This window comes from Trichomycterus rosablanca, chromosome 25, assembly GCF_030014385.1.
Source record: "Trichomycterus rosablanca isolate fTriRos1 chromosome 25, fTriRos1.hap1, whole genome shotgun sequence".
NCBI classification, from domain to species: Eukaryota; Metazoa; Chordata; class Actinopteri; order Siluriformes; family Trichomycteridae; genus Trichomycterus; species Trichomycterus rosablanca.
This window is the reverse complement of record NC_086012.1, coordinates 4,802,817-4,830,583: the sequence shown is the minus strand read 5'-3', so window position 1 is coordinate 4,830,583 and position 27,767 is coordinate 4,802,817. Positions and strand designations below refer to the sequence as shown.

The 27,767-nt window shown below is 41.7% G+C and overlaps 1 protein-coding gene across 10 annotated transcripts in view; it reads left to right on the top strand.

Moving 5' to 3' along the window:
- Positions 1 to 27,767, top strand: part of elna (elastin a) — an 87,835-nt gene that overhangs the window by 20,919 nt on the left and 39,149 nt on the right. For all 10 annotated transcript variants that reach the window (XR_010007525.1, XM_062987473.1, XM_062987469.1 and 7 more), the window contains exons 2-9: positions 1,164 to 1,241; positions 2,299 to 2,337; positions 5,008 to 5,094; positions 5,387 to 5,413; positions 23,666 to 23,713; positions 24,414 to 24,440; positions 24,539 to 24,574; positions 25,184 to 25,222. Coding sequence is in view for 9 of the 10 variants with exons in the window: in XM_062987473.1 (XP_062843543.1) it covers positions 1,164 to 1,241; positions 2,299 to 2,337; positions 5,008 to 5,094; positions 5,387 to 5,413; positions 23,666 to 23,713; positions 24,414 to 24,440; positions 24,539 to 24,574; positions 25,184 to 25,222 (381 nt within the window). In the remaining variant the exon portion in view is untranslated. The remainder of the gene's footprint in view (positions 1 to 1,163; positions 1,242 to 2,298; positions 2,338 to 5,007; positions 5,095 to 5,386; positions 5,414 to 23,665; positions 23,714 to 24,413; positions 24,441 to 24,538; positions 24,575 to 25,183; positions 25,223 to 27,767) is intronic.

Below are 27,767 nucleotides of genomic sequence, written 5' to 3'. Positions count from 1 at the left end.
GATAACTATACAACATGATATTAATGGGCCTAAACATGCCTCAGAGCTCAGTTTCTTCTATCATAAAAAGTGAAACGAAGAGGACATGAAACTTAAGCCACACAACCTAGGTCAGGTCACTCCTCTAAGTCTGTTTAACAAAAAGAATGCATACTGTGGTTCTCCCGAAGCTGGGACGGCACAGTGGCTCAGTGGGTAGCACTGTCGCCTCACAGCAAGACGGTCCTGGGTTCAATCCCCAGGTGGCAGCTCCGGTTTCCTCCCACAGTCCAAAAACATGCAAGTGAGGTGAATTGGAGATACAAAATTGTCCATGACTGTGTTCGACATTAAACTTGTGAATCTTGTGTAATGAGTAACTACCGTTTCTGTCGTGAATGTAACCAAATAAATTCTCCCTCAGTTGCATAAATCTGTAGCAGTTAGATTTCAAGGAAAATCAGCCAGATAACATCCTAACTGTAAAATATGGTGTCGGTAGCATGACGTTATTGAAATGCTTTTTAGACAGTGCACGGTGTAAAGAGCTCCTTTTTGCTAGGGATAGGAAAGGGAATTTGTTATTTAGCAACACACTAACCCATAACATGTAACTAAGGCAACTCTGGGGTGGTTTGAAATAATAAAAATTCAATTCCTGACCCAGACGGCGCGTTTGCTCGATGGGCAGCACTGTCGCCTCAAGAAGGTCCTGGGTTCGTGTTCTTTCTGTCTGGAGTTTGCATGTTGTCCTCGTGTCTGCGTGGGTTTCCTTCGGGAGCTCCGGTTTCCTCCCACAGTCCAAAGACATGCAGTCAGGTTAATTGGAGACAATGAATTGCCCTACAGGTGAATTGGTGTGTGTGTGTGTCTGCCCTGCGATGGACTGGTGCCCTGTCCAGGGTGTTACTGTGTGCCTTGTACCTCAAGGTACCAAGATCACGACTAAACCTTATCAAACAAACCTTTATCTCAAAGTAAGACATCCATTATGATATACTTAGATTATCATGGCAGTGGTAGCCTATTGGTTAAGCCTATGTCCTTAACGTGAGGCCTGAGGTCCTTAACCTGCAGTTGCTTGGATTGTATGTGCAATTACACAATTGTTAGTTGATTTGAATGAAACGGTCTGCTAAATTAAGAGAATAAGTGGTAATAAAAATACTGTATCTTTTTTACAGGAGTGTATCCACCTGCAGGTACTGGAATTGGTGGCTATCCAGGTGGAGGTGCATTACCAGGAGGTGGATTTTATCCAGGTTTGTAGACCTTTAAAATGAAAACAGAAACTGTCTGTCAGTTTAAATTCGTGCCCAGTCAGTCAACAATGAGGTGGTTCAGTAGGAGTATCAGTTTACCCCTAAGGTGTTCAGAAAGGCTGAAGTCAATGCTTCGTACAGACCAATGGAGTTCTTCAACATCAAATTTGGGTGTCTATTTAAGCTGGAAGCATATGACTGATTTTTATTATCAATTTTTTGACACCTGTTAGCTAAAGATGTGGCTAAAACAACTGCAATCAATCATTTGGAGGTGTGTCTACAAACTTTTGGCTATATAATGTTCTCAAACTGACCCTATATACATGAACACAAAGATATCTAAGGCTACAGTTAATTATAATTATAAACGAAGGCGCCCAGGTGGCACAGCGGGATATTCCGCTAGCACACCAGCGGCAAGATTCTGAACTCCTCTGTTTGAAACTTGGCATCGCCACCGGTCGGCTGGGTGCCATCTAGCAGGAATAATCGGCAGTGCCCGCGGCAGACACGGTTCTGCTAGGGCGGGATGACCGGACTGTGTGGGTGGGGTCTTCAAACGCTGTGTAAGGACCCTGATTAGCAGAAGCATGAGTGAAATTATGATCCGCTAAGGGCGTAAGCAGCAATATACACCTCAACTGCAATCAGGGATCCCCCAGCAGCGGAGGACAGATTGACCACGCTAAATTGGGAGAAAATGCGATTTCACGACTGCGCTTGTAAGTCTATCCTCTCGTCAGATGGTACAGTTTCCACTTAGCTGCTCTTCCATCTGGCTAAATCATACTCATAAATCTAGGACGTGTCATAAATCTCAGTGAAATACCGCATCGCCCACTGTAGCCCCGGTGCCTGGAAAGACCCTCGTTTCATATTTAAAGCTCCCTGTTGGGGAACCTGTGAAGTCAATATTTCAGGAAAGCCATTGTTCAACGAGGCACAAATGGATCCTTAGATCTTCTGTAAAGAGAAGCACTGGAGAGAGCTAAACTGAGAGATGAACCGTTACCCTACATGAGGTATAACTCTTCCTCTTACACTGTTTTAACAGGAGGCGCAGGAGTCCCGTACAAACCGGCCAAAGCTGCAGGTGAGTTGTCCTTGCTTGGACCAGTCTTCTATATTTTAGAAATCCCAGCACTGTAGATAGTAGACACATAGAGTGGATTTAAAAAATATTAACACCTTATTGTGTTAGGGATTTGATACTTCAATCTACACTTAATTACCAATTATGCCAAAGTAAAAGGTTGACTTCAAACAGGATGTACCAGACTATATTTTGTAGTCCCACAGCAAAGAGTCTGGTTTTTGGACTCACTGGACTCATCATTATTGGTGATTGAATCTGATATTGAATCTGATCTGATTGAGTGTAGATCAGAATAAAAAGTTATGTCCATATCCAATTATATCCATTCAAATGAATGAATACTTACTGAATACACAGTATTGAACAAATATATCATTTAAGCTGCTTAATACAACCAAAATAGAATGCTATACAAGTATGTGGACACTTGATCATGAGTTGGTTTGACATTCCATACCAAAATCACAAGCATTTAAATGGCTTTCTACACAACTTTAATTTCATCTAAATTATTTTATATACTTTATTTATTATATTTTTCCATTTTCTCCCAATTTAGCGTAGTCAATTTGTCTTCCTCTTCTGCCGATCTCCGATTTTTTGCAGTTGAGTTGGGTATATTGCTGCTCACGCCTCCTCCGACCCGTGCGCAGCCCTTAACTGAACCCTTTACCACCCTCTATCCGCCAATCAGGGTCCTTACACAGCGTTTGAAGACCCTGCCCACATAGTCCGGTCATCCCTCCCTGCATGCACTGCCAATCATGCCCGCTAGATGGCGCCCAGCCGACCGGTGGCAACGCCGAGTTTCAAACCTAGGAGTTCAGAATCTCGGCGCTGGTGTGCTAGCAGAATATCCCGCTGCGCCACCTGGGCGTCCAAATTGTTTCATGTACTTCATGAACTCAGTAATACAGAAGTGTGTCCAAAAACATTCGGCCATATAACGTTGATATTAATAGAATATTTTCTTAGTTTTTAGCTACATTATTAAGGAAAATCTTAGTATCCACACAACGATATGCTTCGTTGGTTTGTTATTGTTGAATTTGTGGGTGTCGTTTGTATTAATTAATTAAACAATATTGTAAAATAAAATTAATTAATCACAGTTGCAAACACAGTTGTATGTGTGAGCTCTAATAGATTAACTCTCTGTTAACATACAGTGCATATACAGTATTAGCCATAAAAAAACCCAACATATAACTTTTTAAAGCAACTAACAGAGTTACATGGGTGCCCAAATGGTTCATTACTCACAAAAACTGGAATATTAAGTAATACGCAACGTTTTAATAGGAACAAAATCCATGGCAGCTTACATAATGTTGACACTGGCAAGAAGGTCACACATTTAAACACACCAACAAAAAAATGGACCTACTCCAAAGATCATATGTCTACATACTTTTGGCCATGTAGTCTTTGTACTGCATGTTATTACATGTTACCACTTCACTGTTACCAGATTTGGTCTTACTTGCCTTTAAGCTGTCAATGTACAGTATATGATGAATTCATCTCAGACCCTCAGACCCTCAGTCCTTCTGGCTTATGACCACACATTTAGCAACTCTCATATCCCACAGTGGTTATAATTATGACCAGATGTTGATCGTGTCTTCAAAAGCACTGAAAAAGCAAGATTCATAGAGATTCATTACGAGGTGTTGAGGTTAAATCACAGCTCCCCTTACTGTCGTAAAAGACAGCATTACAACATCCAGGCATGTGGTTAATATCATCTGCATTTCACAGAGAGTAAATGGGACGATACTGTATATATGGTCGTCACTGGCCAAATGAATTGAAGTTTGGGAGTTGGGACAGGAGCATCTTTATCACTGTATTGCATCACGTTTTCTATTAAATGCAAATTTTAATTGTTTGGGAGCTGATGATACTAACTAAGCAGAGTTTCCGCCCATTCTTGCTTGATAAAGAACGTCAGTTGCTCAACAGTCAGTGGTTGTGGCTATCTGAGACAGATCTGGACTGCAGGCGGGCCAGTCAAGCCCAGGGTGAAAAGATGCCACCTCGATGACAGCAAATGACTCTGAAATCCCAAAATTCCAAAATCTTAACCAGCCTTCACTCTGTGTCTGTATGAATTTGTGTCCATTCAGTCAGAAAGCATATACCACACAAGGCATAACATTATGACCACTGACAAATGAAGTGAATAACACTGATTATCTCTTCATCACAGCACCTGTTAGTGGGCATGTTAGAAGGATTTGAGCGAGTTTGACGAGGGCCAGATTGTGATGGCTAGGCGACTGGGTCAGAGCATCTCCAAAACTGCAGCTCTTGTGGGTCGTTCCCAGTCTGCAGTGGTCAGTTTGTATCAAAAGTGGTCCAAGGAAGGAACAGTGGTAAACCGCCGACAGGGTCATGGGCGACCAAGGCTCATTGATGCACGTGGGGAGCGAAGGCTGACATTTTATTGTGTATGGGGCTGCAAAAGGGGGACCAACACAATATTAAAAAGGTGGTCATAATGTTATGCCTGGTCGGTGTATGTGAGGTCAGGCATCGGTGTTGGAGGACCAGCTTGCAATCCACATTTTAATTCATACCAAACTGTTAGCATCGTTTAACCTAAATCTTGGTGCAACCTTAATCATAAAGACAACACAGAGATTAATCATCTTTGTCCAACAGTAGGTGGATACGGACCTGGTGCTGGAGGCCTCGGCACTGGTGGGTTTGGTCTCGGAACTGGAATCGGCGCAGGAGGTCAAGGACTAGGTAATATGATACCTCATATTCTCAGACTATAGCCTTATTAAATATTCCAAAGCAATATAGTCACTATATTGATATATACACTGGTGGATTGAGTAGCTGACTTGCTGTGCTCAAACGCAATACTGTCCTAGCACAGTCCTCACACTATTTACTTTGTTACCTCTTCAGTTTTGCATATTGTTGAGAAATTGATCATGTTTTCATTGGCTGAAAGGCTTTAGCCTTGTTTAGTTCTTCTGTTTACTGGCCAGCAAAACGGATATAGAACATCTGTATTCTTTATTTTTTACAGGCGCTGGTGGAAGGCCTGCAAAACCAGGTAAGCAAATTACAACAAGATTTTTAAATCCTACTAAAGGTCAAAGACCAAATATTGTACAATTGATGCTGTAAATTTGACTTTACAGCAAGTCTGAGTCAAGTCAGTAGTAAAGTAGTAAGTATTTACTGTTATGATATTATATAGAACTTTTTTGCTACAACACTCTATGATCAAAATATGTAGACATGCGACCATAAGCTTGTCAAACACTCCAATTCCAACCATCACCATTCTTGTGCATTATGGTCATGTGACCATAAGCATGGTCAAAAGTATGTGGACAAATATGTGCTCATTAGATTCCTCTGATAAGTGCTGTATGGTCATGTGACCATATGCTTGTCAAACATTCCATTTTAAAACCATGACCATTTTTGTGTATTATGGTCATGTGACCATAACCTTGGTCAACAGTATGTGCCCATTCAGTTTCTCTAATAAGTACTTTATGGTCATGTGACCATAAGCTTGTCAAACACTCCAATTTAAAACCATCACCATTCTTGTGTATTATGGTCATGTGACCATAAGCATAGTCACAAGTATGTGGACGCAGTATGTGCTCATCCAGTTTATCTAATAAGTACTGTATGGTCATGTGACCATAAGCTCGGTCACAAGTATGTGGACACAGTATGTGCTCATTAGATTCTTTTAACAAATACTCTATGGTCATGTGACCATACGCTTAGTCAAATGTATGTGGACGCAGTATGTGCTCATTCAGTTAATCTATTATGTACTCTGTGGCCATGTGACCATAAGCTCGGTCAAAAGTATGTGGACGCAGTATGTGCTCATTCAGTTAATCTATTATGTACTCTGTGGCCATGTGACCATAAGCTCGGTCAAAAGTATGTGGACGCAGTATGTGCTCATTCAGTTAATCTATTATGTACTCTGTGGCCATGTGACCATAAGCTCGGTCAAAAGTATGTGGACGCAGTATGTGCTCATTCAGTTAATCTATTATGTACTCTGTGGCCATGTGACCATACGCTTGGTCAAAAGTATGTGGACGAAGTATGTGCTCATTCAGTTAATCTATTATGTACTCTGTGGCCATGTGACCATACGCTTGGTCAAAAGTATGTGGACGAAGTATGTGCTCACTAGATTCTTTTAATAAATACTCTATGGTCATGTGACCATACGCTTAGTCAAATGTATGTGGAAGCAGTATGTGCTCATTCAGTTAATCTATTATGTACTCTGTGGCCATGTGACCATGAGCTCGGTCAAAAGTATGTGGACGCAGTATGTGCTCATTCAGTTAATCTATTATGTACTCTGTGGCCATGTGACCATGAGCTCGGTCAAAAGTATGTGGACGCAGTATGTGCTCATTCAGTTAATCTATTATGTACTCTGTTGCCATAAGCTCGGTCAAAAGTATGTGGACGCAGTATGTGCTCATTCAGTTAATCTATTATGTACTCTGTGGCCATGTGACCATAAGCTCGATCAAAAGTATGTGGACGCAGTATGTGCTTGTTTAGTTCCTCTAATAAGTACTCCGTGGCCATGTGACCATACGCTTGGTCAAAAGTATGTGGACACAGTATGTGCTCATTCAATTAATCTAGTAAGTGCTTTATGATCATGTGACCATAAGCTTGGTCAAAAGTATGTGGACACAGTATGTCATTAGATTCTTCTAATAAATACTCTATGGTCATGTGACCATATGCTTGTCAAACATTCCATTTCAAAACCATGGGCAGTATTACGTAACCCTCCTCCCCTGTGTGACTATTAGAGCCTCCACTCTTTTGGACAGGCTTTACGTAACGTTTTACAGTATTTGTGCTCATTGAGTCAGAAGATCATTTGCGAGGTCAGGCACTGGTGTTGATGGAAGACGCCTGGCCTGCACTCCACACTCTTCATTCATAAAGTGTTCAGTCGGCTAAAAAGTCCATTAGCATTGTTGAATTTCTTTGTCCTTGTGTAGTCCCACTCATTATGTTTTCATAGTCTTTGACCTTGCTGGCTTGGCAGGAACTTCCAAATCCTTTCACATAGAAGAAATCGTGCCTGTTCTCAGACTCTGGGAAAGGAGACCCGATATTTCGGAGCCAAAAGAAGTATTTTTTCATGTCAACACTACTTAAACAATAGAGCCACCACGCTGATTACGTTGTTAGATTAATGCCGTACAATAAGTGGAAACTTCATCTCTGAGGTGTGCGACCGGACTCCGCTTCGACACCGCAGAGTAAATATTTTTGCTCTCCTACTTAATTCAATGCATGTTAATGCTGTCACAGTGTTCAGCCATTAACTAATTTCCTAAAACAACACTGATTTCATCTAACAACCCAGATACGTGTTGGCAAAGCAGACAGGGTTAACAGGGCTTGTTCCAGCCCAATGACTGCTCACTTCAGACTTTTTTTTTTTTTTTACACTTTATTGTGATTTAGTGACAGAGTTTGGAGAGGTACACACATGGGACTATAAAGGCCCACAATTTACATAAAAGCACCAAAAAAGCCTCAATTATTTAAAAATGGAAGACGCTCAGGAAGGCACAATCATATTTAAGACTTAGCTGTAAGAATGACCTAGGAATGGGAGTAAGAAAGAACGGAATGGTCACTCCAAAAGTCTTTCTTTCCAATTAGAGAACCTGTTGGATAGACAGCCATCTCTTAAACACTCCATTAATCAAGAATGGCAAGACGCCACTTTTGAATAAAAGGCTCTTGACAGCCTGCTTGGATGTTGCTAAATGGCGTGTAAATGACTGTAAACATGAGGTAAAGGATTTTGGTGCGATTAGAATGATGGAAAATGGGTAGTGCACATCACCCGGCTAATACCATCCTTATAGTGAAGAATGGTCGTGGTAGCATCAAGTTTTATTAATGTCTAAATAAGCTATTTTCTATTCAATCTTCTAAAATGCCTCTCAATTATTATTATTATTATTATTATTATTATTATTATTATTATACATTATATTATTATATAATACTATATTATATTATTATAAAAAGTCAACATAAAAGCATTTTATTATTACAATATATTATTATTAATTATATTATTATTACAATATATTATTATTAATGAAATTGTTATTATATAATAATATATTATATTATAATAATGTCAACATAAAAGCATTTTATTATTATAATATATTATTAATTATATTATTATTATATTGTTACTATATAATAATAAATATATTATATATCATTATACATTATATTATTATTATATAATAACATATTATATTATACAAATGTTAACATAAGCATTTTATTATCACAATATATTATTATTAATTATATTATTATTATATAATAGCATAATGTATTATAAAATGTCAACATTAAAGCATTTTATTATTATAATATATTATTATTATTATATATTATTATTATATAATAATAAATTATATTATATATTATTATACATTATATTATTATTATATAATAACATTATAAAAATTTTAACAAAAACATTTTATTATTATAATATATTATTATTAATTATATTGTTATTATGTAATAATAAATTATATTACAGTATATGTCATTATACATTATATTATTGTTATATAATAACATAAAAATTTTAACAAAAGCATTTTATTATTATAATATATTATTATTAATTATATTGTTATTATATAAAACTATATTATATTATAAAAATGTCAACATAAAAGCATTTGATTATTATAATATACAGTATATTATTATTGATTATATTATTATAGTTTATTATATAATAATATATTATTATTATTATTATTATTATTATTATAAGACAATTTTCATATTGTAAAATATAAATTAAACAAAGTTAATTAATTAGCACATTAAATCCATTCACTGAACTGGTTCCAATTAAATACAGCTAAAGAATGTGCACATCATTGCTGGCTGATTCCTCATTGTTGAAACCTTTATTGAATTGGATTTGTGTTTATTATGACTTGATTCAGCAGTTCACATCATTAGGAAAATCAAGGTTCACAAACTTTTTCCTGCAACAGTGGAAAATTTTTGGAGATTTTGAGATGCGTAAGGAGTAGTCCAGGCAGATGAGCTGGGAGGAATGGCAGTGTCTCATGAAGCACATGTGCTTCTCATTAGCCGCTCAGACCTGTCCCCGAGTCGCTCGTTTCTGGCCTCTGGTTGTGAATAATGACTACATTTCAGTCTCCACAGTGACAAGGAAAACCTCCTACTTATTCCTTGGCGTGGTCCTGCACAGTTTCTTTATTGTCGTTAATCTGAAGGAAGGAATTATTTTATTTAGACGAGCTTTTATTTTTACAGAACCTTAAATATAATTAAATAATTGTAGCAGTAAACACTATTCGGCCACAAACATGTTGTCAGCCCATCTAATTTAAGGTGTTTAGGCCACATGTATTGCTAACAAGTGTTTAAAATGAATGATATACAATATTTTTATGCTTCTAATGTTCTAGCACGTCTGTCTCTGTGCTCAAAGCAATGTCCATCAAGTTGGGTTTGACAGGTTTGGTGTGAAAGAACATTATTGGCCTACACACAGTACTGAACACAATAAACACCCCATTGAACACTATTGTAAGCCAGACCTTTGCAAGTGCTCTTTTAAATGAATCAGTGCACCCAGACTCAGACAGTCAGTAATTGTAGAACTACAAAGTGCTCCTATATGGTAAGTGGAGCTGGACAGTAAGTGTAGAAACAAGGAGGTGGTTTTAATGTTATGGCTGATCAGTGTACAAACTTGGAAGCATCTATTTTTAACATTGTTGATTTAATTCAACGTCCAAGTTCTGATCATCTAAAATTGTGCTACTTGTAGAGCATAACTCATTTCCCACTTTTCCTGGACACAAACTGCTCGAAATCATGTTTTGACATTTATCTTAAAAAAAAAAAAAGAACAATAGTTTGGGAATATTCAGTGTCTGCTTGTTCTTTTTAGGTCATAAAATACATCAGACCTTATATGGTAACGTCTGATAACGGACGCTCGACAAAAATCTAAACAACCCAATGAATTAACCTGATAAGTATCTCAGGTTTAAACTAAAATATGTACAGTTTGTCCTTGTTTGTATTAGGAATTGAACTGATTTGACTGGACGTCACTTTTAATTGGATACTTTTGGCCATTAAATAAAGTTTAGGGTCGAAAGTATGTGGACACCTGATCCTCGGCTTGTTGGCTCATTGTAAAACAATAGGCATTCATTTAAAACTGGCTTTTCTTTGAAGGATTTTGGATAAATGAGTACTAAAACTGGATGAGAAGTCCTGGCTCACAAGCAACGTTCCAATTCATCCCAAAGGCTTCCCAAACTGCCCAAAATCTTTACACCTTTAAGGCGTAGGCGTGGCGGAAACACCTGATCTCAGTAATTAGAAGTGGTTGTGTGGTTGTGCATTCTTATGAAGAATGCTTAGCATAGTCATAGTTTAATTTCTACCAAGGACTACAAGCAATCCTATTTGCTTACTGAACCAAAGAAAGAACCAAAGAACAAACAATAGAAAGAAAGAACCAAAGAAAGAACCAAAGAAATAACAATAGAAAGAACCAAAGAAAGAACAATAGAAAGAACCAAAGAAAAAAAGAGCCAAAGAAAGAACAATAGGAAGAACCAAAGAAAGATAGAACCAAAGAAAGAAAGAACCAAAGAAAGAAAGAGCCAAAGAAAGAACCAACAATGAACAACAGAATGGAAGAACCAAATAAAGAACCAAAGAACAAAAAATAGAAAGAAAGAACCAAAGAAAGAACAATAGAAAGAACCAAAGTAAGAAAGAACCAAAGAAAGAGCCAAAGAAAGAACCAAAGAAAGAAAGAAAGAACCCAAGAAAAAACAATAGATAGAACCAAAGAAAGAAAGACCCAAAGAAAGCACAGTAGAAAGAACCAAAGAAAGAACAATAGAAAGAACCAAAGAACAAACAATAGAAAGAGCCAAAGAAAGAACAAAAGAAAGGAAGAACCGAAGAAAGAACCAAAGAAAGAACCAAAGAAAGAACCAATGATAGAACAATAGAAAGAGCCAAAGAAAGAACCAAAGAAAGAAAGAACCAAAGAAAGAACCAAAGATAGAAAGAGTTTAAAAAAAAAAAGAACAATAGAAAGAAAGAACCAAAGAAAGAAAGAACCAAAGAAGGAACAATAGAAAAAAACTAAGAAAGAAAGAACCAAAGACAGAACAGTAGAAAGAACCAAGAAAGAAAGAAAGAAAGAAAGAAAGAAAGAAAGAAAGAAAGAAAGAAAGAAAGAAAGAAAGAAAGAAAGAAAGAAAGAAAGAACCAAAGAAAGAGCGAAAAAGCCCAAGAAAGAAAAAGCCAAAAAAGAACCAAAGAAAGAAAGAACCAAAGAAAGAACAATAGAAAGAACCAAAGAAAGAAAGAACCAAAGAAAGAACCAAAGAAAGATTGATGAATAAAATAGCAAAAATAATGTGTTTGTGCCCAAACTGTTACACCTTTAAGGCGAGGGTTTCGTGGAAACACAAGAAGTCATTAAAAGTGGTGTCTTCATACATTTGGCCATATAGCGTATCCTCATGAAGAATGCTTAGCATAGTCCTAGTTTTACGCTGATGATGATCCAGGGAGAAAGATGTTATGAGCTCTGTTTATTAGCCATATCATTCCTCCAGTCTGAAATGTCAGAGGATTATTTAGCTTACAGAAACTGGAAGCATGTGCGGACCATCTGGACGTGTTTCACAACCCAACATATCGCCGTGTTGGCAGCGTTATTGACGCGTTTCGATGCATGATTTGCGTTATGTCTTCCCTGGAGGAGCAGGTATTCGCGGCCACACCCTGCCCTATGCCAGCGTGCCGCAGGTCGGTGCGTGCGGTACGTAATTCCGGACGGGGTGATACGGGCTGGGTGTGCCTATAGATTTGGAACAGGATAAGAAACGACTCCCTAAAGGAGCTGACATTTCAGCCTGTAGTTTGGGTTGTAAACCTGTGTAAACAAATCGTGAACGAGCTCAGAGGAAATCGTTCTGGGTTTGAGAACTGATGGCTGCAGCTGGTTTGTTGGAAGACACTCTCAACCCATTTGGGTATGAATCCACCCCGGCAGAGCCTGTACACCCATACATGCTGAATGTCCTCCCTGGGGCAGATGGGATCTTCCAGCTCCGGCTAGAAATGTCCCACATTGGTTGGAACAGCCTGACCGAGACTTCCAAGTGCTACCCTGGCCCCCAGACCCAGACTTGAACCCCATTGAGCATCTGTGGGACCACCTTGATAGTCGTGTTCTTTCTATGGATGCCCCCCCACGCCCCCTCTAGCAGCTGTGTGATGCACTGCAGTCAGCATGGCCCCAGATACCTGTGACGACCTACCAGGACCTTACTGAGTCACTTCCAGCCCGTGCTGCCAACTAAATTTCTTTCCAATTTGACATAGAAGACTGTAATTTGCACCAATAATGTCCCCATTATTCCTGAACAGATTGCTAATTCCTGCTGTAAAAAGCTACCACCACCATATTTTAAAGTAATAATAGTGTTAACTATTATTGGTTATTGTTGGACTTAATGTTATTGTTAAAAATCTTTCCAGTGACGTATTGATTCCCGGGAAGTCTATAGTTATTTTAGCAAAACAATGCCAGACCTCATTCTGGATGCTCTACAACAGTGTAGCTTCGGAGACACGGAGTGTGAGTGCTAGACTGGCCTGCCTGCAGTCCTAATCTTTCTCCTATTGAAAACAAATGTAGCATCATGAAGATGAGAGCCAGACAATGGCGACCACAGTAGTGAACATTGCTCTGTCCCAACTCTTTTTGAATGAGTTTTTTGAGAATGATTCAGAGTTAAAATGGCAAGACAGTGCCAGGCCTCATTCTGGATGCTCTACAACAGTGTAGCTTCGGAGAAACAGAGTGTGAGTGCTGGACTGGCCTGCCTGCAGTCCTAATCTTTCTCCTATTGAAAACAAATGTAGCATCGTAAAGACAAGAATCAGAAAACAGTGACCACAGTAGTGAACATTGCTCTGTCCCAACTCTTTTTGAATATTTTTTGAGCATCAAATTTAAGATGCAATTCAATTGGCTCTGTCCCAACTCTTTTTGAATGTATTGGTGAGTGAAGACTTTGGGAATCTCAGCTCTGCCTGTCGGCTAGGCTGAGCGGCTACATGAACAACGATTGGCCTGTTGTTCAGATAGGGACGGGAATAAGCCGGGTGAGGACTCTCTCTCAGACTGGTGCGATTGTGACCTCTGCTGGTTGATTAATGGCGCCTGCACAGAAAAGAGTGCTGTCAGGGTGTGTCTCTCCGTACACAGTGCTGAGTTGCTGCCCACGTTTTGGAGTAACATCCATATGCTGCTCCATATATATAAACAACTGACAGATTCTTGCTTTTATTGCATTTTTCATAATGTCCCAACTATTTAGGAAATGGTATTTGTATTTACACGTAGCAGAACTGACTTTGTTAGACAATAGTTACGCTGTTTCCAGTGTAATCGATGTTTTTGCCAAACAGCTTTGCTAACTAGCATCCAGCCCAACGCTGGCAACACGATTGTAATTCTTTCTCACATCCAGACGCACTTCTGTGCTTTCTTATAAACAACGAATCCACACGGCATTCCGAAGGTCCCCGAAGATCTTCCGATGAAGCACAACCCTGGCTTCGGTACCGGCTAGTAATTGCCAAGGACTGCAAAGAGGCCCTAAAACGTTGGGAAGCTCAGCGGGGGTGAAGAGTGTTGTGTCAGACTCCATGAGATGTCACAGGAGCGATGCTGGTCTGGTGCCGTTGTTCTAATGCAACTAAGTACGCTGAATCGTTTACCAGATGCTCGCAAATGGGAACCATTCTCGCAGCGAGGCTTGGAATTATGGGGGGAAAGTGGGGATACGTAGCAGATTAGCAGAACACCCTTTTAGCATGGTGATGTTCACTGTACCTTGCAGCAGAAACTAATTCTTCATGATGACTGTGGAAGTGGAGGACCTAAGTGAGCCAAACAGCTGCACCAGTTTAGTCCGTCTTTGATCCGAGCCCGGTTTAAACTGGGGGACTGGCAACGGAATACAGGAAACATCACGGGAACACAAAAAGGGGAGCAAGTTTTAGGACAGCAACAGTAACGACTATGGGTGGATAATTATACAAGCCGAGGACGGCAATGTATAACCGGCACTCCGCCCCACTAACTGGCACAGGATGAGTCCAGCGTAGGTCCAAATGTGGGCGCACTCCAGAAAAGGGGCCGTCACGTCACCTCTGATCGTTCATCCAGAACGGTTCCCTCATGTCGCCCGTAAATACCACTGGCTGAATTTCCAAAAAAAGATTAAAGTGGCCCCGGATCAAGAGAAAAGCAGGTTGCCAATGTAGGAGCTGGCAAATCTTTAAGGAATAAACTGTCATAATAAGAAACACTTCCACCTGGAGCGAATTAACACTCAACAAAGCGCAGATTGTCACAGGAACTGACTTGTCAATCCTCGTGATCTGCACCTCCATGCCCCCTTTGCTAGCCATATATGGCAAGGCAGAAGGGCATAATTTAGTATTCTAGCCCCCCAGCTTTGTTTATAGATTAAACTCCAGAAAAGGGCTGTCACGTCACCTCTAATTGTTCAGGGATGAGTTTCCAGATAAAGATAAAAGTGGCCCCAGAAAAGCAGGTTGCCAACAGAGGAGCTGGCAATCTATAAGGAATAAACTGCCATAATAAGAAACACTTCCACCTGGAGCGAATTAACACTCAACAAAGCGCAGATTGTCACTTAAAAGGAACTGACTTGTCAATCCTCTTATTCTGTGCCTCCATGCCCGCTTTGTTAGCCATATATGGCAAGGCAGAAGGGCATAATTCAGTATCCCAACCCCCCAGCTTTGTTGATAGATTAAACCCCAGAAAAGGGCCGTCACCTCACCTCTGAATGTTCATCCAGAACGGTTCCCTCATGTCGCCCTGGCTGAGTTTCCAGGAAAAGATAAAAGTGGCCCCGGACCAAGTGAAAAGCAGGTTGCCAACAGAGGAGCTGGCAAATCTATGGGGAATAAACTGTGATAATAAGAAACACTTCCACCTGGAGCGAATTAACACTCAACAAAGCGCAGATTGTCACTTAAGAGGAACTGACTTGTCAATCTTTGTAATCTGTGCCTTCATGCCTGCTTTGCTGGCCATATTTGGCAAGGCAGAAGGGCATAATTCAGTATCCAAGCCCCCCAGCTTTGTTTACAGATTAAACTCCCCACCTGCAAAGCCCAGATTGTCACTTAAGAGGAACTGACTTGTCAATCGTCTTATTCTGCGCCTCCATTCCCCCTTTGCTTGCCATATTTGGCAAGGCAGAAGGGCATAATTCAGTATCCGAGCCCCCAGCTTTGTTTATTGAATAATGACACCCTTTGGGTGCTTTTTCCGGCAAAGGAGACATTTAGTGAATATATCATTGATCGAACTGCTAAAAGAGGCGAGTCGTGTGTGTTTTTGTTGGTATTTTTTGCTCTGGCATGCTAAGGGTAATGAAAATGATCGCAATCTGAGAGAGAGGCGTGCCATCGGATTCCAGAACCCTGTAGTCGGTCTGCTGTAGCTGCCGTCAGTTACGTGGACTCGTGCCATGGAATTCTCTGTTCTCTTAAATTAAATCCTTTAGCATTCCCAGCTGCTAGAGTGAGAGCGAGAGAGAGAGAGAGAGAGAGGGTTGCAACACAGTTCTGCATCTTTGGCTCCCTCTACCTGCAATGCTTATCTCTCCAGGCGACGTACAAAGGGAGCCAAAAGTCTAAAACCACTAGTTGAATGTTTCTGTTTTGAATTTACAGTAATATAAAGGCCAAGGAGTCAAGTGGACTATCCTTCACAGTCACCTTTCGGGAGGACGCTCTTTGGAGTGTCAGGAAATCATCCTGGGATGACAGGGTTCATCGTATGTGTCACTGAATATGGTCATCGGTCCTCATTATTCTTGATCTCTGCGGTCTTTGACACAATGAATCATAGTATTCTCTTGTCCACTCTTTTCCAACCTTGGTATAACTGGTTCAGCATGGCATTGGATGGCCTTCTGCCTGGAAGGGGTGGATCTATATCCTCTCTATATGCATATATGCACTCTTTCAACTGGTGTTCCCCAGGGCTCTGTACTTGGCCCTCTTCTATTCTCAACCTACACTCGCTCTCTCGATAAGGTCATATCCTCCCAGGCTTCTCTTACTACTCCTATGCAGATGATAGTCTCAGTATGTCTGCGAGATATCTCACTATGGATGAATTGAATCCCAGCAAGACAGAGCTGATACTTATTCCTGGAGATCAATCTCCAACCCAAGACCTAGTCGTCTCTCTTGATGACCAGCTGACCTTCTCTCCTCATGTAGCCAACATGACAAGATCGTGCCGGTTCCTCCTCTATGACATCAAGAAGATTCGTCCATTCGTTCGTTCTCCATGGAAGCCACTCAGATTCTCGCCCACTTGTAATCTCTTGGCTGGATTACCATGTCCACTATGAAACCCCTGCAACTCCTGGTTTTCAACCGACCTAAACGCTCCTACATCACCCCGCTGCTGCGTTCTCTTCACTGGCTGTCTGTAGCCGCCCAAGTTCAGTTTAAGTCACTGATGGTCGCCAGCTCCAAGCTACCTTAGAGAACTCATCACACATCCCTTAAGTCTTGCTCGCCTTGATCCTCCACCCAGAACAAGTCACAAACAAGTCATATGTTCAACAAACCCATGATCAGGTGGCCATGTAGTGTATATCTTCAATGTGTTTCTAAAATACATAGAAATGGTTCCACCAAGGTCCTTAAATGTAGCTTTTTTTTATAGGATAATGAGAATTAAAGCATATCAGTGAACGATCCAGACTTGATCCAGACTGCTACAATTGGCAGAACTTATCCGAGGTGTAACGTACGTCCATAAACATGGTTAAACATGGTCAGACGAAAGCTTTCACATCCCATTCCCTCAGTATGAGGTGTATTTGTACTGAGGATTACGTTACCCAGACTCCTCAGGTCTGAAAGCCGGAGCGTCTCTCCAGGTCCAGGTCTGAATGTTGACGTTGGCCGCGCCGGTTGGACGCTGGACGCCCGTAGTCTGCTCCATCTCCTGCTAAGTTTTGGGAAAACAACACAGACACACAGTGGTGTATTTCCAAATCCTGCTGCATCTACTACACACAGTATGTAATACGTATCTAAGCTGCACCTTAAATGGTCTGGAAAATAAATCCATGACTGAATAGTTACACTTCGTGTGAAACCATACGTCTCTCAGAGCCAGCATACGGAACCAGACTTGGTGCACTGGCCGAGCTTCAGTCATTGTTTGATCCTGGTTCTTGGGTCTTCGGGTTTGTTGCTGGATTGATGGGCCTGTCCAAAGATGTGATATGATGATATTCTCACTAATCGTGGCGGATACCTTTTCATCAGAATCCATGATTTATAACCATTCCGTTTGTAGAGTGTTTGGTTTGCCGTGAAGACCGATAAATCAATGGACTGCACTGTATTTTATGCTTAGTTTGGTAAGACTGTGCAACTTTCCCAGCAATAAAATACAAACATTGTGACCATCCTGACACCATACTGCCAAAAGTATTCGCTCTTCTGCCTTCACATGCACATGAACTTGAGTGACGTGCCATTCTTAATCCATAGGGTTTAATACGATGTCGGCCCACCCTTTGCAGCTATAACAGCTTCAACTCTTCTGGGAAGGCTTTGCACAAGGTTTAGGAGTGTGTTGACCATTCTATTCTTCCAGAAGCGCATTTGTGAGGTCAGACACTGATGTTGGACGAGAAGCAAGAAGGCCTGGCTCACAGTCTCCACTCTAATTCATCCCAAAGGTGTTCTATCAGGTTGAGGTCAGGACTCTGTGCAGGCCAGTCAAGTTCTTCCACACCAATTGCTCATCCATGTCATAAAAATATGGTTTGATAAGTTGAGTTCTGACCTCAATGCTATTGAGCATCAACTGCTAGACAGGTCTTCAGGTCCAACATCAGTACCTGACCTCACATGAGGCAAAAATTCCCACAGTCCCATCATTTAGTAGACTAATAGGAACCAATGGGAAGACTCCAATGGTCACTGTCTATGAGAATGGGTTCACTCTGGGTTCACTTAGTCAATAATATGAGAGACTCTATTTTTCAGTGGTACACTACATGACCAAAAGTATGTGGACACCTGGCCATGAGCTTGTTAGACTACACCTTAGAAGGTCGGAAGGAGTGGAGCATCTCCATGTTAATGCTTGGATTCCATGGATTTTGGAATGGGATGTTCAACAAGCTCATGGTCAGGTGTCTACATACTTTTGGCCATGTAGTGTACCAATTCACATGGTCAATAATATTTCAAAAATGCACATTTTCCAATAGTACACTATATGGCCAAAAGTATGTGGACACCTGACCATGAGCTTGCTGGACACCCCATTCCAAAATCCATCAGCATTAATATGGAGTTGCTCCACTCCCTCTGGCTTTTAAAGGTATAACAGCCTCTATTGTTTTAGGCAGGGGTACGGCAGGTACGGTTGCTTGGTGGCTAGCACTGTCGCCTCATAGCAAGAAGGTCCTGGGTTCGATTCCCAGGTGGAGTGGTCTGGGTCCTTTCTGTGTACAGTTTGTATGCTCTCCCTGTATCAGTGTGGGTTTCCTCTCACAGGTATGAGTGTGTGTGTGTGTGTGTGTGTGTGTATGTTTGCCCTGTGATGGACTGGCGACCTGTCCAGGTGTTTCCTGCCTTTCGCCTGTAAATCGTACCCACCTCAACCCTAAATAGGATACAGTGGTGGTAAAACAGACAATAAATGAACGTTCTAGACAGGTTTCCACAGTATTTTGGACTGTCTTTGGGAATTTGTGCCTGTTTAGTCAGAAGAGCGTGGTTGGACAAGTTTCAATCCATCTCAGTTGAGTTATTTTTCACCAAACTTGTCAAATCGTGTCAGATTTGTTTACTCCTGGCTAAATCAGTGTATAGTGTATATATAGTGTATCTACTGAGGAGTGTTAACTAGGTCCCACATGTATTAGTAATTTTTACTTTTATAGATGTTACATTTCTGAAACTAAGGAACGTTTTTGTTGTATTTCGTTGTGTTTTTTAGTAACATAATGGCTGATGAGGTGTGAAAGCAATGCTGAGATCTCAGCCAGAATAAATACATAAATGTGCAATTTGTTGAGTAATGTGTGTATTGGGTGGGGTGCGTGTCAAAATGAGTACAGATGTGCACTAGTTTTATGTCTGTACAAGCTGCTCTAGAGTCAGTGCAGCACTGTTATTCCAGCACAGTCTCAGTATATATACAGTGTATCACAAAAGTGAGTACACCCCTCACATTTCTGCAGATATTTAAGTATATCTTTTCATGGGACAACACTGACAAAATGACACTTTGACACAATGAAAAGTAGTCTGTGTGCAGCTTATATAACAGTGTAAATTTATTCTTCCCTCAAAATAACTCAATATACAGCCATTAATGTCTAAACCACCGGCAACAAAAGTGAGTACACCCCTTAGTGAAAGTTCCTGAAGTGTCAATATTTTGTGTGGCCACCATTATTTCCCAGAACTGCCTTAACTCTCCTGGGCATGGAGTTTACCAGAGCTTCACAGGTTGCCACTGGAATGCTTTTCCACTCTTCCATGACGACATCACGGAGCTGGCGGATATTCGAGACTTTGCGCTCCTCCACCTTCCGCTTGAGGATGCCCCAAAGATGTTCTATTGGGTTTAGGTCTGGAGACATGCTTGGCCAGTCCATCACCTTTACCCTCAGCCTCTTCAATAAAGCAGTGGTCGTCTTAGAGGTGTGTTTGGGGTCATTATCATGCTGGAACACTGCCCTGCGACCCAGTTCACCCAGGGAGGGGATCATGTTCTGCTTCAGTATTTCACAGTACATATTGGAGTTCATGTGTCCCTCAATGAAATGTAACTCCCCAACACCTGCTGCACTCATGCAGCCCCAGACCATGGCATTCCCACCACCATGCTTGACTGTAGGCATGACACACTTATCTTTGTACTCCTCACCTGATTGCCGCCACACATGCTTGAGACCATCTGAACCAAACAAATTAATCTTGGTCTCATCAGACCATAGGACATGGTTCCAGTAATCCATGTCCTTTGTTGACATGTCTTCAGCAAACTGTTTGCGGGCTTTCTTGTGTAGAGACTTCAGAAGAGGCTTCCTTCTGGGGTGACAGCCATGCAGACCAATTTGATGTAGTGTGCGGCGTATGGTCTGAGCACTGACAGGCTGACCCCCCACCTTTTCAATCTCTGCAGCAATGCTGACAGCACTCCTGCGCCTATCTTTCAAAGACAGCAGTTGGATGTGACGCTGAGCACATGCACTCAGCTTCTTTGGACGACCAACGCGAGGTCTTTTCTGAGTGGACCCTGCTCTTTAAAAACGCTGGATGATCTTGGCCACTGTTCTGCAGCTCAGTTTCAGGGTGTTGGCAATCTTCTTGTAGCCTTGGCCATCTTCATGTAGCGCAACAATTCGTCTTTTAAGATCCTCAGAGAGTTCTTTGCCATGAGGTGCCATGTTGGAACTTTCAGTGACCAGTATGAGAGAGTGTGAGAGCTGTACTACTAAATTGAACACACCTGCTCCCTATGCACACCTGAGACCTAGTAACACTAACAAATCACATGACATTTTGGAGGGAAAATGACAAGCAGTGCTCAATTTGGACATTTAGGGGTGTAGTCTCTTAGGGGTGTACTCACTTTTGTTGCCGGTGGTTTAGACATTAATGGCTGTATATTGAGTTATTTTGAGGGAAGAATAAATTTACACTGTTATATAAGCTGCACACAGACTACTTTTCATTGTGTCAAAGTGTCATTTTGTCAGTGTTGTCCCATGAAAAGATATACTTAAATATCTGCAGAAATGTGAGGGGTGTACTCACTTTTGTGATACACTGTATGTATATACACATATGAGCAAAAGTTTTTGAACCTGTTGTAATGGTTTGAATTTACACTGTAATTAATTATAATGCTGGTTCAGATAAATACAGTTTGCTTTAGTTGGCACAAAAGAGTGGCCAACAGTGACGTGTGATCTGGGAACCTGGTGATCTATCTATCTATCCATCTGTCTATCCATCCATCCCTTCTCTCTGTCTGTCTGTCTGTCTGTCTATCCATCCATCCTGTCTGTCTGTCTAGCATCCATCCATCTATCTTGTCTGTCTGTTTATCCATCCATCCATTCCGTCTGTCTGTCTATTTATCTATTCATACATCCATCCAATCTATCTATTGGTTTGTCTGTCAGTCTATCTATCTATTCTGTCTGTCTGTCTAGCTGTCTGTCCATCTATCCATCCACCCTGTCTGTCTGTCTATCCATACATACATTCAATCTGTCTGTCTGTCTGTCTGTCTATCTATCCATACATCCATCTAATCTATTTATCCATATATTATCTATTCATCTATCTGTCTGTCTGTCTATTTGTCTGTCTGTCTGTCCATCCATCCATCCACCCTGTCTGTCTGTCTATCTATCCATCCATCCATCCTGTCTGTCTGTCTGTCTATCCATCTATCCATCCATCAATCCTGTCTGTTTGTCTGTTCATCCATCCATCCTGTCTGTCTGTCTATCTGTTTATACAGTACATCCACCCTGTCTGTCTGTCTGTCTGTCTGTCTGTCTGTCTATCCATCCATCCTGCCTGCCTGCCTGCCTGCCTGTCTGTCTGTCTATCTATCATCTATCTATCTATCTATCTATCTATCTATCTATCTATCTATCTATCTATCTATCTATCTATCTATCTATCTATCTTACTCAGTTTATATGAACAACTGCACTGTATATATTCATAAAGCTCATAAAGCTTTATGTATTTATTGCTTGCTTATAGTCACATACCAAAATATTTTTTTAGACATACAATTTTGTAACGTATAGAATAGTCTGATGAGGAATTTCAGTAAGAATATCGTCGTACTCGTACAGTTCCTCTTAGAAGGCAATTAGACCGCATATCATTTTCAGCACATGGATCTTTATCTCACACTCCTATCCCCCTTTTTTAAATTAGTCCAGATAACCCCGTTGAACCCAAACTTCTCCACCGAGACGGTGCAAGCAGCCAGTAATACATTCCAATCACACATGGCCTGGCTTCAGACCCATGAGTAACTAGTTCGGACTAATCGCGATGCATGAGGTGCTTGAAGGAGGCTTGCTGCCTGACACAGGGAAACCAAGGGAGTGTTTCACAGTGCTAAATGAACTCATTTCAGACGGCCCTGTCTCGCGCCCGTTCCACATATCCCAAGATTCGATTTATCTGATGGATTAGATGAGATTAAATTGTATATTACGCTAGTGATGGATATTCTGAACGTGTGATAGTTTAAGTAGGGGCCCACATTAGTTGATCTGAAGAGTTTATCCTCAAAGTTGATGTTAGAAGCAGGAAAAATTAACAAGCGTGAGGATTTGAGCGAGTCTGACAAGGGCCACATTGTGATGGCTAGACGACTGGGTCAGAGCATCTCCAAATCTGCAGCTCTTGTGGGGTGTTCCAGGTCTGCAGTGGTCAGTATCTATCAAAAGTGGTCCAAGGAAGAAACAGTGGTAAACCGGAGACAGGGTCATTGGTGGCCAAGTCTCATTGATGCACGTGGGGTCCGATCCAACAGACGAGCCACTGTAGCTCTAATTGCTGAAGAAGTTAATGCTTTAATAGCAGATCATTCATTTTTCCCATTGTCATTGTCTATTTTTTCCCATGATCCCACTGTCTATCGCTTCCTAACTATTCAAATCGAAAGGTTTTCTGCTCATCTCGCTTCGTCTCTCATCCGCTCGCTCTTTGTCACGAAGTAAGAATGCAGCCTGGCGAACGACTCCATTTGTGTAGCGCTTCCATGTGGGAAGAGAACGCACGGTCTCCATGTGGGACGTGAACACACTCTTGACATAAATATTCAATGAGTTTAAAACCTCTTTCTCCCCAAGCCAAGAAGATTATTCAAAGGGTCCGAGAGTCTTTCGCTCTCTCTCTCACATGGATAAGCTGGCCCATCTGGTATTTACAGTCTGAGAAGAGAGCTTGGTGTTGCCTGCCAAATCAAATTCTTACCTCAGGTTTGAGATGTGGGAGGCGCAGCACGAGGAAAATAGGTGACTGATCTACATCCCGGTTTTAAATGCTTTTTTTTTCTTCTCTTCCTGTGTTTTCCAAGGTTATGGAAGCTTTGCAGGTGGCGGCTTGGGCGCTGGAGGACTTGGAGGTATAGTATTGCTTAAAAATGACTTTATAACTATTCACCGAGAGTCCGTCACTGAATAATGACACCATATTTACATTTCCGGCATTTAGCAGACACTTTATCCAAAGTGACTTACAATTATGACCACATACATTGCAAGCAAGGGCCCAAAAGTGGCGACCTGGCAGATGTGGGGCTTGAACCAGCACCCGGTAGGGTAAGGTCATGGTAAACTGTTGACCTTAATTATTAAACGATATACCAATTATATCAAATACAGTAAAACCACACAGTTGAAAAGGAATGTGAACCGTATGGCCGAAAGTATATGGACAGCACCAAGATTTTGTGAAAAGCCTTCCCAAAACGCCCATGATTTTGGAATGGTATGTCCACTAAACACACATGGTCATGTGTTCACCAACCTTTCGCCATGTTGTGTATTTTTAGGTCAATTATGCCAGGCGTAGGGTGTCTGTGGATTTTGTGAGGTCAGGCACCTTTAGATGAAGAGGCTAGGTCCAGTTAACCCAAAAAATGTTCACTTAGGTTGCGGTAAAGGCCACCAGAATGGAGTCCCTCCACACCAAACTCGTCTATGTAATATATTTGATATCATATATTTGAAACACCTCTTAGCTATTATAATGAGAGCACGTATCCACACAAACTTTTGGCCATGTAGAAGAATTTTACAGCATGACACCGTCTTTTTTTGCAGGTTATGGGGGATACGGAGTCTATCCAGGTGCAAAACCAGCTTATTACTGGCATGTTTTAACGTCTAGACTTCAGTAATAACTGGTGGACACTGACATTTGACCCTGAACCTCTGTTTTCTGTCAGGTTTTGGAGGTGGAATTCAGCCAGGTGTTGGTACTGGTATGTATTATACACCATTATATATACATATAATACACTATATTTAAGCCATTCATATGAAATTGCCCCTCTTGCAGCTATAACAGCCTCCACAAGAGTCATTTATTCAGGCAATGAGGTGTTCAGTGGGGTTAAGGTCAGGGCTCTGTACAGACCACTAAAGTTCCCCCACACCAAGGTCATCAAAACCTCCCAATGGCTCGACTGTTTCGGTTTCGGTCATCCCACTCTCTGATATTAGCCAATCATGTCCCAACGGCCGATAGCACAGCTGAGATTCGAACCCCGGATGCCCAGATCTCAGCAGTAGTGGGCTGGAATACTGTACTGCACTGTATATTAATGTCATATATACAGTATAAACCTTGTAAGTTAAGACACCCACCAGACTCCATACTGTAGGAGTCAAACATTCAGGTCTGTACTGTTCTTTTGGTGTATGCTGTTTATGTACTTTGTTTAGAATATTGCTTAATTGTATTATGCATATGATAAAAGGCAAGCTACTTGGTTTAAAATCACATCGGGATCACGTTTTTTGGCATAGAAACGTGTGAACATGTGGATTTTTACTTGTGCCCTTAAATCCTTGTCATTTTTGACTTTCAGGAATAGGAGGAGCTGGAGTTCAGCCAGGTGTTGGTACTGGTATGTATCACAAACCATTATAAATAATGTAAAAAGGTCATGTTCTTGATAGAAATGCTGCGAACTGTAATTGCGTCATGATCCCCGGGCTGGAAAAGAAGGACCGGTGGAATGACTATTTGCTTTTTATATAAAATATACACAATATTGCCAAAAGTATTCACTCACCCATCCAAATCATTGAATTCAGGTGTTCCAATCACTTCCATGGGTGAAAGAATGGGTCGCTCTCAGGAGCTCGGTGAATTCCAGGGTGGTACCGTGATAGGATGCCACCTGTGCAACAAGTCCAGTCGTGAAGTATTCCACAGTCGACTGTCAGTGGTATTATAACAAAGTGGAAGCAATTGGGAACAACAGTGGTAGGCCACGTAAAATGACAGAGCGGGGGTCAGTCAATCGCTACAGACCTCCAAACTTCATGTGGCCTTCAGATTAGATCAAGAACAGTGCGTAGAGAGCTTCATGGAATGGGTTTCCATGGCCGAGCAGATGCATCCAAGCCTTAAGTCGAATGCAGTGGTGTAAAGCATGCCACCACTGGACTCTAGAGCAGTCACGCTTCTCCATCTGGCAATCCGATCAACGAGTCTGGGTTGGGATGGTACTTGTCTGATGGTTTTGGTGGAGGGGGGATTATGGTGTGGGGTCGTTTTTCAGGAGTTGGGCTCGGCCCCTTAGTTCCAGTGAAAGGAACTCTTTTGGACATTTCTATGCTCCCAACTTTGTGGGAACAGTTCGGGGATGGCCCCCAGTGCACAAAGCAAGGTCCATAAAGAGATGGATGAGCGAGTTGACTGGCCTGCACAAGTCACGAGTCCTGACCTCAACCCGATAGAACACCTTTGGGATGAATTAGAGCGGAGGCCTTCTTGTCCAACATCAGTGTCTGACCTCACAAATGCGCTTCTGGAAGAATGGTCAAAAATTCCCATAAACACACTCCTAAACCTTGTGGAAAGCCTTCCTAAAAGAGCAAAAGTTGGGCCGACATCATATTAAACCCTATGGATTAAGAATGGGACGTCACTCGAGTTCATACGCGTCGCATTGACGCAGAATAATGAACGTAAGAGAGCAAAACATTAAACACTACATGAACACAATATTTAAAAGCTTGCGCCAGGACATCCCATATACCCAGCGTGGCTGCCAGTACCGGAGGTCTGTAAAAACAGAACGAGGCGGTGTGTCGGCAACCTTTCTCCAATAATGCCTCTTCTTTCATGGTATTCCAGTTGGCTTGAGCTTCAATTAAAAAAAAATATGTCAGATCCTGAGCCAGATCGACCCGTGCACCTTCAACGGAGAATCTGTGCCTACAGTCAGTACTTCACGTTCTTCACCAGAGACGGGGTGCACGTCTGTGCTTCAGGATCAGATAGGAGAAGGTTAGGAAAACAGACCAGAGCTTGGAATCATCCGGTGCCAGATTTTAAAACTGACGGAGGTGGTTAGTGGAAACTCGAACTTGAAAACATGGAACTTAATATCGGAATTTCTCCACATGAATTTTAATAGACGCTGTTTCCTGTGTGTGTGTGTGTGTGTGTGTGTGTGTTTTCCGCAGGTGCTGGCACTGGTAAGACTCACACACACACACACACACACACTGCCAAACCTTACAGCATGCAATTATACATCTTTTATATAACAACATTCATTCATTCATCGATTATTTATTGAGTCACGCACCCCCTCTGACAGCCACAGATCACTTCTTTTCACCTAACAGGGACAGGGTCTCACAGAATACAGTATCTTTTGTGGAGAGCCCTGTGGACGCACTGCCGTCTGTGATCAGCCACCCCCCTTGACCGGTCAGCGGAGGCCGTAATCGCACACCGATGGGGCACCCTGTTTCAGTCGTTGTCCTTCCCCCTTCAAACACACAGCCAATCAAGTCTGTCTGTGTCTGTGTAGGTGACCAGTTGGCTGATAGCAGAGCTGAGATTACTAACTATTTCATACAGGTCAGTGGTAGCTTAGCTATACTGGACTAGTTATCTAAAGGTTGCCTACCTTCACTAAAGGTGGTTAAGGCACTGATCTAGTAATCAAAAGGTTGCTGGTTCAAGCCCCACCACCGCCAGGTTGTCACTGTTGGGCCCTTGAGCAAAGCCCTTAGCCATTAATTGCTCAGACAATATACTGTCACAGTACTGTAAGTCACTTTGAATAAAAAGCGTCTGTTACATCGTATTGAATCTCGGCTCTGCCTACCGGCTGAGGCTGAGCGGCCACATGAACAACGATTGGCCTGTTGTTCAGATAGGGGCGGGTTTAAGCCGGATGGGGACTCTCTCTCAGACTAGTGTGATTACGACCTCTGCTGGCTGGTTGGTGGCGCCTGCACGGAGATGGGAAAGGGGTGCGGTAGAGGGTGTGGCTCTCCGTACACAGCGCTGTACTGCACTGTACTCATCAAGTGTAGGTGATAAGATGTTCGATTGCTGTGCACGTGTCGGAGGGGGCGTGGAGCAGCCTCGTCCTCTTCAATCAGGAGCAGGGACCAGCATTAGTGAGAGGATGATTGACGGGCAGA